Source organism: Glycine max, chromosome 15, assembly GCF_000004515.6.
Source record: "Glycine max cultivar Williams 82 chromosome 15, Glycine_max_v4.0, whole genome shotgun sequence".
NCBI lineage: Eukaryota > Viridiplantae > Streptophyta > Magnoliopsida > Fabales > Fabaceae > Glycine > Glycine max.
The window spans coordinates 3,709,807-3,722,415 of record NC_038251.2 but is presented as its reverse complement, the minus strand read 5'-3'; the positions used below and the strand labels follow the sequence as shown (position 1 = coordinate 3,722,415).

At 32.4% G+C, this 12,609-nt stretch overlaps 3 protein-coding genes across 4 annotated transcripts; 2 read left to right on the top strand and 1 right to left on the bottom strand.

The window, feature by feature from the left end:
* The first annotated feature begins 125 nt into the window (after positions 1-125).
* On the top strand, positions 126-2,883 carry LOC100780001 (probable plastid-lipid-associated protein 4, chloroplastic). Its single transcript, XM_003547497.4, has 6 exons — positions 126-579; positions 906-1,019; positions 1,690-1,785; positions 1,876-1,950; positions 2,258-2,325; positions 2,512-2,883. Exons 1-6 carry the CDS (start codon positions 268-270, stop codon positions 2,582-2,584), a joined length of 738 nt encoding a protein of 245 aa, XP_003547545.1. The 5' UTR covers positions 126-267; the 3' UTR covers positions 2,585-2,883.
* Positions 2,884-3,945: 1,062 nt separating this feature from the next.
* LOC100777333 (F-box protein At1g10780) lies at positions 3,946-6,496 on the top strand. Of its 2 annotated transcripts, XM_003547495.5 has the most exons (4): positions 3,947-4,216; positions 4,856-5,599; positions 5,738-6,018; positions 6,104-6,496. In XM_003547495.5, the coding sequence occupies exons 2-4, from the start codon at positions 4,858-4,860 to the stop codon at positions 6,338-6,340; spliced, it is 1,260 nt and encodes a 419-aa protein (XP_003547543.1). In that variant the 5' UTR covers positions 3,947-4,216; positions 4,856-4,857; the 3' UTR covers positions 6,341-6,496. The 2 variants fall into 2 exon arrangements, with proteins under 2 accessions (XP_040865796.1, XP_003547543.1); XM_041009862.1 differs by having other exon boundaries at positions 3,946-5,599.
* A 694-nt stretch (positions 6,497-7,190) lies between these two features.
* On the bottom strand, positions 7,191-9,086 carry LOC100802128 (transmembrane emp24 domain-containing protein p24delta3). Its single transcript, XM_003547005.4, has 4 exons — positions 8,837-9,086; positions 7,914-8,126; positions 7,562-7,638; positions 7,191-7,461 (listed from the first exon to the last, which is right to left on the bottom strand). Exons 1-4 carry the CDS (start codon positions 9,047-9,049, stop codon positions 7,317-7,319), a joined length of 648 nt encoding a protein of 215 aa, XP_003547053.2. The 5' UTR covers positions 9,050-9,086; the 3' UTR covers positions 7,191-7,316.
* Positions 9,087-12,609: the final 3,523 nt, after the last annotated feature.

The window sequence follows — 12,609 nt, the reverse complement described above, 5'->3', positions numbered from 1 at the left end:
GTTGAAAATTATAAAATTAGAAGAAAGTTTCGTTAAATAAAAAGTAAAATCTTTGAAAATTTATAAATTTTAGTAAATAATAATAAAAGTATTTGAAAATGTGTTAAAGTTGCTAAATTGTCTTCGGGTGGAGGGTATCTTTTATTGATGGTGTGAAGTGTTGACAAATTTCCACGCAATATGTTATTTTTATGATAGGAAAGGCAATATGTTATGAGTTGTATGAGTTGTGGCTAATAAAGAAGAAGGGCATAACTAACATAAGGCATGGCCTTATCCTCTCCCTTCCTCATTTCAGCTGTGAACGCCACATGTTCAGTACCCCATTTCCATTTCCATTTCCATGCACAGCCACTTTCACTTTCTTCTTCTCACTTCCCAATTAATATTAGACCCTCCACCCATCATCACGTTCATGTCTCTCACAATCACAAATGGAGAGCAAAAGTTTCATTTTTCACTTCCTTCTTGAAGAAAGGCAAAGATGCTAAGATCATCAAGGAAGAAATGCTTGAGGCCATTGCACCGCTTGATCGAGGGGCTGATGCCACTCCCCAAGACCAGCAAACAATTGATCAGGTCAGCTCAATTGCATGTCTACAATGAATGAAAGCTAATTAGTGTTAATTACTTTGTCAGGGGTCTAACTCAATTGGTTCAGCAGAATGCTAGAGTTATTGTGAATCCTTAACATTATCTTTGATTCCTACCATAAAAAAAGAAGAAAGAAGCTCTACACTAGTCTAGTTTGTGAAACTCCAATTTTGAACAATATTGGTTGTCTTTATCCATTCTCAAAGATCTACTCAATATATGTTGTCTTGCATGCTAATTTTCTTCCAACAAAAATTTCTCAACTTCATTTGCATTTTTATTCTTGATTCGTGGAACTCATTTCTTAATAGATTGCGCGGGAACTTGAGGCAGTTACTCCAATAAAGGAGCCCCTCAAAACTAACCTACTCGATGGAAAATGGGAGCTTATATACACTACCTCGCAGTCAATCTTGCAAACCAAGGTAAACAATTCTTTTCCCCTTACTGTAGTTCATCACATTTATATTTTATATTCAGCTAATAAACCATCCAAGGACTAAGATATGTTTAGTTAGATATTATGATTTGATGCATCTAATGTTTGCAAGCATGTTGCAGCAGGTTCTTTCCTTCTATTCTGTGTTTACATGCTTTTTTCTTGCAAAAATTCATTTCCACCGAATGCACATTGAATTCCGTTAATAGAATAAGCTCTAACTCTTAGGTAGAATTTTCAAGAAGTTGCCATTATAGCTCCCCGCCTCAAGTAACAATGTTACCTGATCTTTCACTTTGTCTAGAGTTTAGATCATAGAATTGTCATCCGTGTGCAAATCTTTGCAGAAAAGGAAAATATAAAATCAACACGATTACATGTATTCAGTCATTTACTAGTCATCTAGCACATTAGTATCAAAACTAGCTTCGCTTTTGTTTTACTCATAATGAAATCCACAGTACTATTTCTTGTGCGATACATGACCCATATTTTAACAAGCTTTCACTAAATTCCAAATTATCTATTTTGCTTCTGTTGTTCCCTTTTCATTTTGCAAGATTAAATGATTCTCTAATAGATTAAAAAAACAACTCTTCTCCACCTTGCCATCTACCATTTTTTGCCTGCTAACTTTTTCAATAATGCAATGACAGAGACCAAAGTTGTTGAGATCAGTTGCAAATTATCAAGCAATCAATGTCGATACTCTAAGGGCCCAAAATATGGAATCTTGGCCATTCTTCAACCAGGTAATACTAGTGAAATTGAGACAACTTTTCACCATTAATTCATTCTCACTCAAACATTTGCTTATGTAAACAAAAATCAATATTGTGTAGGTGACAGCAGATTTAACACCTTTAAATCCAAGGAAAGTGGCTGTAAAATTTGATACTTTCAAAATTGGAGGCATTGTAAGTATTCGGAGTCTCAATAGCTATCATTGCAATTCTATTTTGTAATGTGCTAGCTGACATTGGCTTAAGAACCTTTAGAAGTGAAAAAAGTATTTGCAAATTCTGTAGAGATTTCTTTCAAATTCTAATGATCTAACAGGCTCCAACAAACTAGTCCATACACATTACATTAGTCATAGTCACTATCCTATACCTGCAATTTGGAACTGCTTAAGAACTAATGAGCAATGCGTAAGTATGTCTCTGCACTTGTTGAATAATAGCTTGTGAGCATGATCTATTCCATCATAATGTACACATGCAGATACCTATTAAAGCCCCTGGAAGAGCTCGTGGGGAACTGGAAATAACATATTTGGACGAAGAACTGCGGTGAGTTACCAGCCAGATTACATGTAGAGAGCATTCTAGTTAGATTCATGTTTATTCTTTTTGGAGAAAGATGTTTATGGACTCATTGGACCTTGCATACCTTATCTCTCCATCGTAATCGTTTTCCCATCATCTGGTATAGATATCAAATACTCGTTGTCATTCTTTGTTGTAATAATCTAACAGGGTATCAAGAGGTGATAAAGGAAACTTGTTCATCCTGAAAATGGTGGATCCATCTTACAGAGTTCCTGAATGATGACATTGTCAGCATTGCAATGCAGTACTTGTTTTCTTCCTCTAAAGGGATTCAAACTACCGTCTTAGCTTACTGAAAATACATGTTGGAGCTTATACTAGCACTGCACCTCTATTCAAGCTGACTTTAAGCATTTTGGAACTGTTCTTCCAGTACAATAGATAAACTGAAATAGTATAGTCTTAAGCTCTGTAATGAGTTCTACTCCCCCACCCCCCGAAATCTGTAATTAAATTTATCTCCTCTAAAAAAGTTAGGTCATTAAAATAAAAAATCAACCATCAATATTAATATTTCAATACATTTATGAGTTTGTTATATATATATATGTACCTAATATTGACTGTAAATTTCTTTATCAATAACTGAGAGTACTTATTCACTTAATTGAATTAGATCCAATATTTATAGAGAAATGATACTTGTATAATAAATTGTTATCACAATTTTTTTTTAAAGCAAAGTGTACAACCAAGAGAAAGAAACATAAAAAAGAGAGAGGAATTTGAATTCGAAATGTAATATTAAATAATAAGATTGTGACGAGAGATAGAGACAAAAAAAAATATATTGTGTAAATTGTTGTATATGTATGATATCTCATATTATATATTATAGTTTATTATTCTTTTCAAAGAGGAGAAAGATTATGTAAGTCTTATCATATTTTTTCCCCTACTTATTTTTCTGTCCAATCAAATAAGAGAAAATATCTCTTTTCATTTTTTTAGGCACTCAACTTCTCCCTTTTCATTTTCCAGTTTGCACACCCCTAGATGCTTAATATTTGAGTTCAAGTATTTCCCTAAATTAATCACATTATTTATGTCACTTGCTAGCCTAGTCATTATTTTGTGTGTGTGTGGAAATGATTTAGAAGAGAGATTACTCTGAAGTGCACCCGTGAGATGTCACCTCGCAATTCAAACTTTAAAAAATTTCAAGAGAGAACAAATTGATTTTATGATCAAGAGAGAACAAGTTGGAGTATATATTTTTTAAATCATTTATATATCCAAAAACCTTCCACTCGTGTAAAATCTAAGGAAAAGCCTTGCAAAATCATGATTTTTTTTTAAAAAAACTCCATAGAAACTTAAAAAACAAAATTTGGTATAACAAAAAAAACATTTTTTAAAATGTAGTAAATTTCAAATTTTTACTTGAAAATAATGTTATATTTAATCATAACTCAAACAAAATTCTCTCTCAAAAAGGATAGGCGAGGAAAAAAAAACCTATGTATCATGAAAGGACAAATCATGTGAGCTTTCAGGAAAAATTAACCAGCAGGAGCTATTTAATTATTAGGTATTTAACTATTTATTTATTTATATGTTTATTAATTATGCCCTGGCATAGTCGCGTGGAATCTGTTTGAACTTTGAACGGTCAAAAAATTTGAAAAACCTAAAAGAAAAGGCGGGCTAATTTTCATTCCACCCTCCTTCCCCAAAAATTTTAAATTATAAGACAAATACATACATTTCCCATATAAATTCTCAAACCCAACACACCAAAACCCTCAAATCAAATCTCTCTGTCTCTGTCTCTCTCTCGACCAATCCCTAGAGAGATCCGGCATCCAAGCCCCCAACCTCAGATCTTCATTCTATTCTGATTTCATACTCTGTAAGCTCTCTCTCACCCTTTTTTTTTTGCTTCTGTCTTGCTGGATGGATTTAATAAAGAAAAAAATAAAGCATTTATATCCCATGTTTTATTTTTCTGGGTTTGATGCGTGACTAGGTTCTAGCCTTGTACATATGAATGAGTTTTTCCATCCAATTTTACAAGATTTGGTTTTGTTCCTGTCTGAAATTTTGATCCAATGTGTTGCCATAGAAGCAGAATTTTCCACCTTTGCCCTTCTGGGTTTTCTCCTTATGCATCCCACTGTACCACACTGAGTTTTTGAATATGTTGTCTCCCTGTGTGCATAGCTAGTGTTCAATTTTGTTGTTAACAGCCAAGTAAGCAGTTTAACAATTTACTTTTTAAGTTTTCAAAGAATTGGGATTTCTGAGCTAGCTCAAAGGAGTTGTGATAGAAATGATAGTTCTGAGGATGAAAATGCTTCAATCAGATTCTGAGATTAAAATAACTTGAGTTGTATATATTCTTCTAATACTTGTGCTTGAGTTTTACGTAGTCTTTATCATGTTCTGTATGATTTCATCTCTCCATTCATATTGCTTGATGAGAATGATGATCTTTACTCTTGAATCTGTCTACATACTGACAGTTATCTATTTTGATTTTTGTCCTCAGAAATGGATCCTCTCCCTGATGCCATTCTTCAATACATCTTGTCCCGTATCAATAACGCTCGCGATGTGGCAGCTTGCAATTGTGTTTCTAAGCGATGGAAGGACTCAATGGCTTACATCAGAACTCTCTACTTCCCTCGCAACTCGTTTGATAACCCTTCTCTCCGTGAAAGTCCGGACGACATAGTGAAAAGAATGGTATCAATGGTTGTGCGATTAGAAGAGCTAGTTGTATACGGCCCCTTCTCCCCTTCCGGCCTTGCTTCGTGGCTATCACTTGTTGGTATGTCTCTTTCTCAGCTTGAGCTTCGAATGGACAATCTTGCTGACAACCAAGCCTCCCATGAAAGCCCTTCAAAATTGGATTGCATTGGTGCAGCAAGGAATTTGGAATCTCTAAAACTATGGGGTGTCTTAATGATGCATTCCCCAAAATGGGATGTCTTCCAAAATCTTAGAACCCTTGAAATAGTTGGTGCAAGATTGGAAGAACCTGTATTGACTGTGGTGTTTCAGTCATGTCCATATCTGAGAAGGTTGAAACTGCTTGGATGTGAAGGGGTAGGATCAATCTCAATTGACCTTCCCTATTTAGAGCAGTGTAAGCTGGATTTTTATGGTCTGGGGAACTGTTCACTTACGCTATCCTCCCCGAAAATTGAATCCCTTGAGGTACAAGGCTGTAGTTGGATTAGGGTTCCTGAAACCCAGCATTTGAGGAATCTTTCAATATCCAATAGCGCAGGTAATTAAATTTTAAAGTCATTCTTGAACTTGTTATTATTCATTGGCCTTTTTTTTTGTTCCCAAGTACTCTACAATGTAATTTTCTTTTTGGTTTAGTGAGCCTAATTTTCTCTCCTTTCATGTTAATTGCTTCCAGGGAGAGTATATATGGTGGATTTCGGAAACCTTCCAGCTCTGGAGTTCCTGACTATGAGGGGGGTCCAGTGGTGCTGGGATGCAATATGCAAAATGCTGAAAATGGCAAGTGAGGTGAAGCATATTTATATGAAGGTGGAATTCACTGGGGACTATGAGGCTCTTCAACCCTTTCCAGAGATTGATTTTGTTGATTTTTTCAACAACCATCCCAAACTGCGCAAGTTTGACATTCATGGAGCCATGTTTGCAGCACTTTGCCAGAGGAACAGCCTGAAACATGTAAATTCACAATAACATTTTTATGTTATAAATCTGATTTAGGTTGTTCTATGAAATCTTATCTAATGATGATGTTCATTTGCAGGTGGATCCAGGATTTTTAATTCCATGTTTGGAGGAGGTTGTGATCACAGTGAGATCACCACTAAATGCCGAACAAAAAATGAGTACTCTTGAATCCTTGTTGAAGTATGGCAAAAATCTAAGGACTATGGTTATCAAGATTCTTCAGATGAAGAGCTCCCATAGCAGCGCTGATGATTTTTTTGATGAGATTTGCCGGTTGAGATACATGAACCATGGAATAGTTCGAATAGAATAAAGCTTAGAAAAGGCGATTATTCATTGATACAGGACTGCTGAGTTGATCGTGTCTCAATTTTGAGGAGCTAATTTCTTGTTTTCAATGTAATTTAAAAATTGATAATGTCCCTTTTAGCCAATAATGGTTTGCCAATGTCTATAACTTTTCCTTTAAGATAAGTTGAATTTAAATTTGATGCAATGAATTTGTACACCAAAAAAAGTTGATGTAATTTAATTGATATTATGATTATTTTTTTAGCTTTAATCTTCTAATTCATTAGAAGAAAAAAATCTGATTAATTTAAAATTTATTTGAAAAATAAGTAAAATTTAATCAATAATTATTTCTGTTAAGAATTTAATTTAAATATTATTCAATGATTTAATTTTAATTTCAGTATATTAATTATTTATGTTGAATAATTGCATCATTAAAAGATTTACATAATTGCTATGATAATTAAATTCTTAATGATTTAGTAAAACGTCATTCAACAATAATGATGTACAGTGTTTTTTTTTTTATCAATGTAATGATGTATATATATATTACGCACGAAGGGAATCAGAATTAAATCATTTTAATTTATGAAAGCAAAAAGGGCATTTAACCAATGGTGTAAACGCTGACACGACGCCAAATTTATGAGGAAAGAGACAGTGGTTTTGTTCTCATTGCTTATATGGATTATAGTATCAATATCAATTAATAAGGCTATCGCCATAAGGATACTTGTTCAATTCAAAATTTTGTCTGGTTCAGATTCAAACTTTAATAATGTTCAAGGCGTTCGTTTGTTTTTGGATCAAGTTGAAGGCAAAATCTAGGATGAAAGATCAATTCCTTAAAATGTTGACTACGGTCAACGAATGCTTTGGAATAAAATTATCTTTATGAATCCAAATATAATTCCTTACTAAGAACGCAAAGCTCATAAAAATGCCTAAGTTATAAAATTCCTACTTTAAAATTAAATCAACACTAGCACCATCTAGATAAGCTTTTTCTTGTGGAAGTATCGCTTCAAATGCCACAACTGCAGAACTGAAACTGCAATGCACACACCCAAGGACATAAAACTAGACCACACCACTCTGGCATTGGTTGATTCACTCACGTTCCTTACCACTGCTTCCCTGAGTAAATATCCCAAAAACACACAAAAAACAAAATAATACATCAGAATTGTAACAAATTTTATTTCGGGGAAGAGGGTGCTGACATGATAAAAATTACCTGCCCCTCAGATAGATCAAATTCTCGTGGACAGCCTCAACTGATCCTTCTAGCTTTCTCAACTGAAGCTCTACTCCCTAGCCATCAATCATATGTGGAGGAAGATGTCAGCAAAATTGAGGATTATAAAGTTAATGAAAGAAGAGAGGTAGACTTCAATTCAAGGAAGTACTAAATTACAAATCATGGAATTCTTTATAAAAACAGCACTGAGACTCATTCTATAATAATCAATAGGTCTTTCAAGTATCTGTTATAGTATACAGCTTTTGTGAGGTAGAACTAAAAAAATTCTAGATGAAAACATCAGGCATATCAATAGATTAATAATACCGACGAAATGTTTAATTACCTCAATCTTTTCTTTTTTAGCAACTGAATCCCAATCCTTGGCTGCAATTCCAGTTTTCCAATCAAGGTTCACACTAACGTCTCCACCAGCTCGTTCACTATGACCCACCCAGAAGCATGCTAGGTAGTTTCCACTCTCTCGAGTTGTGAAGGCGAAATTACCAATTGATATGTTCTCCATATGATGAAGATTGTTTCCGTACGGTGATGTGACCTGATGAAAACAGATTACTATAGGGGAAAAAAATCCTTGGACAACCAACGGGATACCCGAGATGAGAAAAGAATAGTGACAAGTAATTGATATGATTGGTTAGGCAATGTGATCATAAGAGAAAGATAAAGAAAAATGAGATAGAATATTTGCACTATTTGGATGTAAGAAAATCAGGTATCACTACTACTACATGAGTATGAATAATAATACATGAACATCTGCAAAGTATGTATGCCTAATTGACACTCTTAATTTTTTTTTCTCTATCCTTTTTCTTATCGGATCATGTTTCTATCTCTCTAAAAGTGTAAAAATAGGATGACATAGTTGTCATGCACCATTTTCCTTCTAAGAATGTGTCAAGGTTTTTGCTCAATCCACATTAAAGAATAATGATATATATGTAGATACTACACCTTATATTACTTGTTACATGTATATTTCTCTTGGTTATCTGTCTCTTCCTCTCTAATCTTGACGTACGTAGATTAACACAAGGTGAGCATGAATGAATCATATATAAAATTGAGATCATGATGCACCAGCATCTCACGCAGACTTATTTATTTAGTAAAGCAATTAAATTAGATTACATTCATGATATCATAAAAGCATGCATGCATGCATTCAGGCCGAAACAATAATGAATGGATATGAATGTGTTGAATTTGAAGAGAGATCCGAGGAGGCAGGAAAGGAAACGAAACCTTGACGGAAATGGTGGAGTTGTTGGAATGATCATTCCCAGTGTCGACGACAGCGTAATCGCCCAAAACGACGACGTTGTTGTGGATTTCTTCGGAAACGCACTTGGTGCTGAAAGGTGGTACGGTGACCCAGAGAGCCCCAGAGGTTGAGAAGAAGAACAAGAACAAGCAGCAGAGGAAGACAATTGACATTGACATAACTCTCTTCTCCATACACGCACGCACACACACACACTGTTTGTTAAATCAATCTCTCTCTCTCGTTCTATCGATTTGAGGTTCTTCTGATGTGGCAAACAACGTAGTAACATTTAATAGCTTTTTCTTTTTTTACTTTTCCATTTCGTTTTATCCTTCTTTCAGTTATCGCAATAACATAATACTTTGTATTTTTCTTAGATGTAAAGATATTAACAAAAAAAATTATGCATTTTTAATTTAAATAACTTTTGATATATAGAGACGAAGAAAAAGAACAAGTATAATTAGGTACTTGAAAAAATGGGATGCTAAAATATCATTGCTCTTACACTTATATACGAGAGAGAAGAAAATCGAGTAGTCGTTCTTTATTTTGAGGGATCAATATCATGCAACTTAGTACTCTCTCCATTTCAAAACTTTGATTATTTAATTGAGAAATATTTAATTAATTTATACTAGTACAAAATTACCCTCATTTATTATTATTTTTTATATTATTTTCAACTACTTCATTTATATTTATATGAAAAAAATTCTATACTATTATTTCTACTAAGAAAAAGCATTAATAATGCTTCACAATAAATACCTTGTAAAAATTAAAAGTCATTAATACTTCATTAAAAAACAGTTTTAAATAGTTAACTACTACATATAATAATATATAGTACATGAACTAGATTAGAATTATTCTCAACGAGTCTATAAGATGTGATTTCATTTTTTTCATCAGGTCCGGATAGAGATCAAAGATCTTGAGCGATCGATCCAGCAGAACAACTCAAAAGATAAAAAAGTATCATTAATTTCTTCATACTCGTTCCAAATTCGAAGTACCATTTGTACAAATAAGAATTCCTCGGTCACATGATTTCTTCTTCATATAGATAGATATAGGATCTATGGAGCAATTACTTAGAAGTACATTTTTTGAAACAGTCCTCCTATCCGACAAAAAAGGATTTCATGATCTGAACCGATCTTACCTGAGATTGGAAATCCTAATTCTAAAACAACCAAAGTTTTAAAATAAAAATACATAAATTTTGAAACGGATCGGAGGTAGCTTTGAAGTTGATAGTTGCAATTGGATGCATGATTTAGCGACCAGCTGTAGTAGTAGCAGCAGCAGTAGGAGTGAGTTGGTGTAGAAGGCCCAGATGGGGGAATTGCTCCCCTAGGCAACATCCCAAAGCCGATTGTTGATTCAAATAATAAACTTTGCAACTGCAAACCAGCGGCACTAGGTTCTTCCATTGCCTGTTGCTGAAAAGCATGTAGGTTTCTGGCCTCTGCAGAAAACATCATGAAACTCAAAGTTATTAGCACAAACGCACAGATCAACTGTTGCATCTCCTTCCCCATGTTTTAATTTATTTACTATTTTTGTGAATGAAATATATTAAGACAACTAAAAACCTCTGAAGAAAAGCAACATCGAAGACCCCAAGACCACTATTAATAGTGATGTTAGCAAATGGAATCAACTAGAACTTCATTAGCCTTAATTAAGAGTAACGCCATGCTTTAATTATCGTGTCTTAAATAAGAGTTATGAAACCACTTTTTTCTTCCCCAATAAATGATATGAATTGTATCATAAATACTTTTTTTCTTTTGGTACATAAAAGTTTAAGTGAGTAAAATATATATATATATACTATCACCAAAAATTTTATGATGGCATAATTTTCACCAAAAATCATTTGAAAATTATGTCATAATCATTTTCATATAAACCTATTATATATTTTTATCTAATCATCAATAATTAATTTTAAATATTAACTGATTCATTTCTATGAATACTCTCTCGCTCCCAAAACATTTTCTTTCTTAAATTAGGACACCATTTTCTTTTCCCCAATTTTTTTGTTGCCAAGAATTCATATACATATTTTTATGGTGAACTGTACACTTATTTTCAATACAAGTATGGAATACTTATTAGACTAGAGGTTCGCTGAAATTTATTTCTAAGACTAACTATTATTACGACACAATATTCTTTTTCATCTTCTTTAAAATAATATTTCTAACATTATAATCTTTTCAGATCTTTTTGATGAAGAATTTTGTTTTTAAGATATATATATATATATATATATATATATATATATATAAGATAAAACAGGTATAGATTGAAGCATTTATTGCAACCTAAAATCTCTATTTTCTGATTTTGAAGAATTTTGGGTTTCTTTGAGTATTTTCATCTTCTGCTTCAAAATTAGTTACACCAAATTAATTAAGAGGAGAAAAGGGGTTTTCGAATGACAATTCTACAACTAAAATTTTGACAAACTAATCGATGCACAGGAAAAACAACAATAACAACAAACTGACACATGAAGATGTAGTTGATACTTAAAAAAAAAAACAGTATGTCAAATACCATTTATCACTTGAGACCATTTTTTCTAAGAGGGATACTCATAATTAGGGATCATAATTTTATCCAAACCCGACGGGTACTCACAAAAAAATATCCATAACAAGTAGGGTAAATATCTATATAAATGAGGATGGATGAAATGGAGAATTATATGTAAAAATTAATGGATATAGGTGCGAGTATAAATATTATAGTATTTGGTTATCTACAAAAAAATATTCACGCTTTGTTTTTTTTTTTCATGTAGATTAACAATATAATATAAGAATATGTTTGAATGAGTCAAGAGTGAGTTTTTCAATTTAGTTGTAGATTTTTTTTTTAACCAAATGGTCTTTTATATTAAATTGTTGACTTTACACACATAGGTAAGATATGAGTAGTAGGTGTAGATATGAGTATGCGAATCAGGATTGAAATTACTATCCACACAAGTATGGCTGTATGAGCTAATTTAAAATATTTTTCACTCTAAAAATGTCATATAAAATGAAATAGATGGAGTAATAAATATAAAATGAGACTAGTTTGAAACAGTTGAAAAATAAATTTTATTAGTTACTGTATAGTGCTTGAGGAGAATGAGCATGTCGCTTTTTAAATTATGTATTTTAATTATATTTGAGTTATATATTTTAATTCAATAGTTATCAGATGTGACAATATTAATTACAAAAATATTACATATTAATCATGTGAATGTCACATTACTATTATGTTATTCATTTCACACAAATTATCATGTAACTTTCGTATTACATGAAATGTCATGTAATTATTATAACATTTAAGATTATCTATGTTATTTGTGTATATTTTATTAGACACGTTAATAGTTAACTTAATAAAATTAACACTAGAGATCAAATTTTATATATTTCATAATTGCAAGGATGAAAGCTAGAGATTTTAAAAGTCAATGACTAAAACCAATTTAGGAAATAATGTATTAGAAAAGTGTGTCAGAAATCACAAGTTAACAATAAGTTTTACACATGAAAAATGATTTTTTAGCACCTAAAATGCTAATTAACACCTGGTAAAAGAGAAAAAAGAGGGAAACAAATATAAGTATATTATAGTAATTAATATGATCTGATAAAAAGTAAAAACAGAGATAGAGAGAAAAATTACGAGTATTATTTAAATGTTTAGAAAAATACTATATTTTGAG

What these genes read in the sequence shown, in the direction of transcription:
- LOC100780001 (XM_003547497.4), top strand. Translation starts at nt 268, where the DNA reads ATGGCCTTATCCTCTCCCTTCCTCATTTCAGCTGTGAACGCCACATGT. An exon ending in CTTGGCCATTCTTCAACCAG is followed by an intron (nt 1,786 to 1,875) that starts GTAATACTAGTG and finishes AATATTGTGTAG; the next exon opens with GTGACAGCAGATTTAACACC. An exon ending in CTTTCAAAATTGGAGGCATT is followed by an intron (nt 1,951 to 2,257) that starts GTAAGTATTCGG and finishes GTACACATGCAG; the next exon opens with ATACCTATTAAAGCCCCTGG.
- LOC100777333 (XM_041009862.1), top strand. Translation starts at nt 4,858, where the DNA reads ATGGATCCTCTCCCTGATGCCATTCTTCAATACATCTTGTCCCGTATC. An exon ending in TTCAATATCCAATAGCGCAG is followed by an intron (nt 5,600 to 5,737) that starts GTAATTAAATTT and finishes AATTGCTTCCAG; the next exon opens with GGAGAGTATATATGGTGGAT. An exon ending in AGAGGAACAGCCTGAAACAT is followed by an intron (nt 6,019 to 6,103) that starts GTAAATTCACAA and finishes GTTCATTTGCAG; the next exon opens with GTGGATCCAGGATTTTTAAT.
- LOC100802128 (XM_003547005.4), bottom strand. Translation starts at nt 9,049, where the DNA reads ATGGAGAAGAGAGTTATGTCAATGTCAATTGTCTTCCTCTGCTGCTTG. An exon ending in ACTCCACCATTTCCGTCAAG is followed by an intron (nt 8,127 to 8,836) that starts GTTTCGTTTCCT and finishes TGTTTTCATCAG; the next exon opens with GTCACATCACCGTACGGAAA. An exon ending in CTAAAAAAGAAAAGATTGAG is followed by an intron (nt 7,639 to 7,913) that starts GTAATTAAACAT and finishes ATTGATGGCTAG; the next exon opens with GGAGTAGAGCTTCAGTTGAG.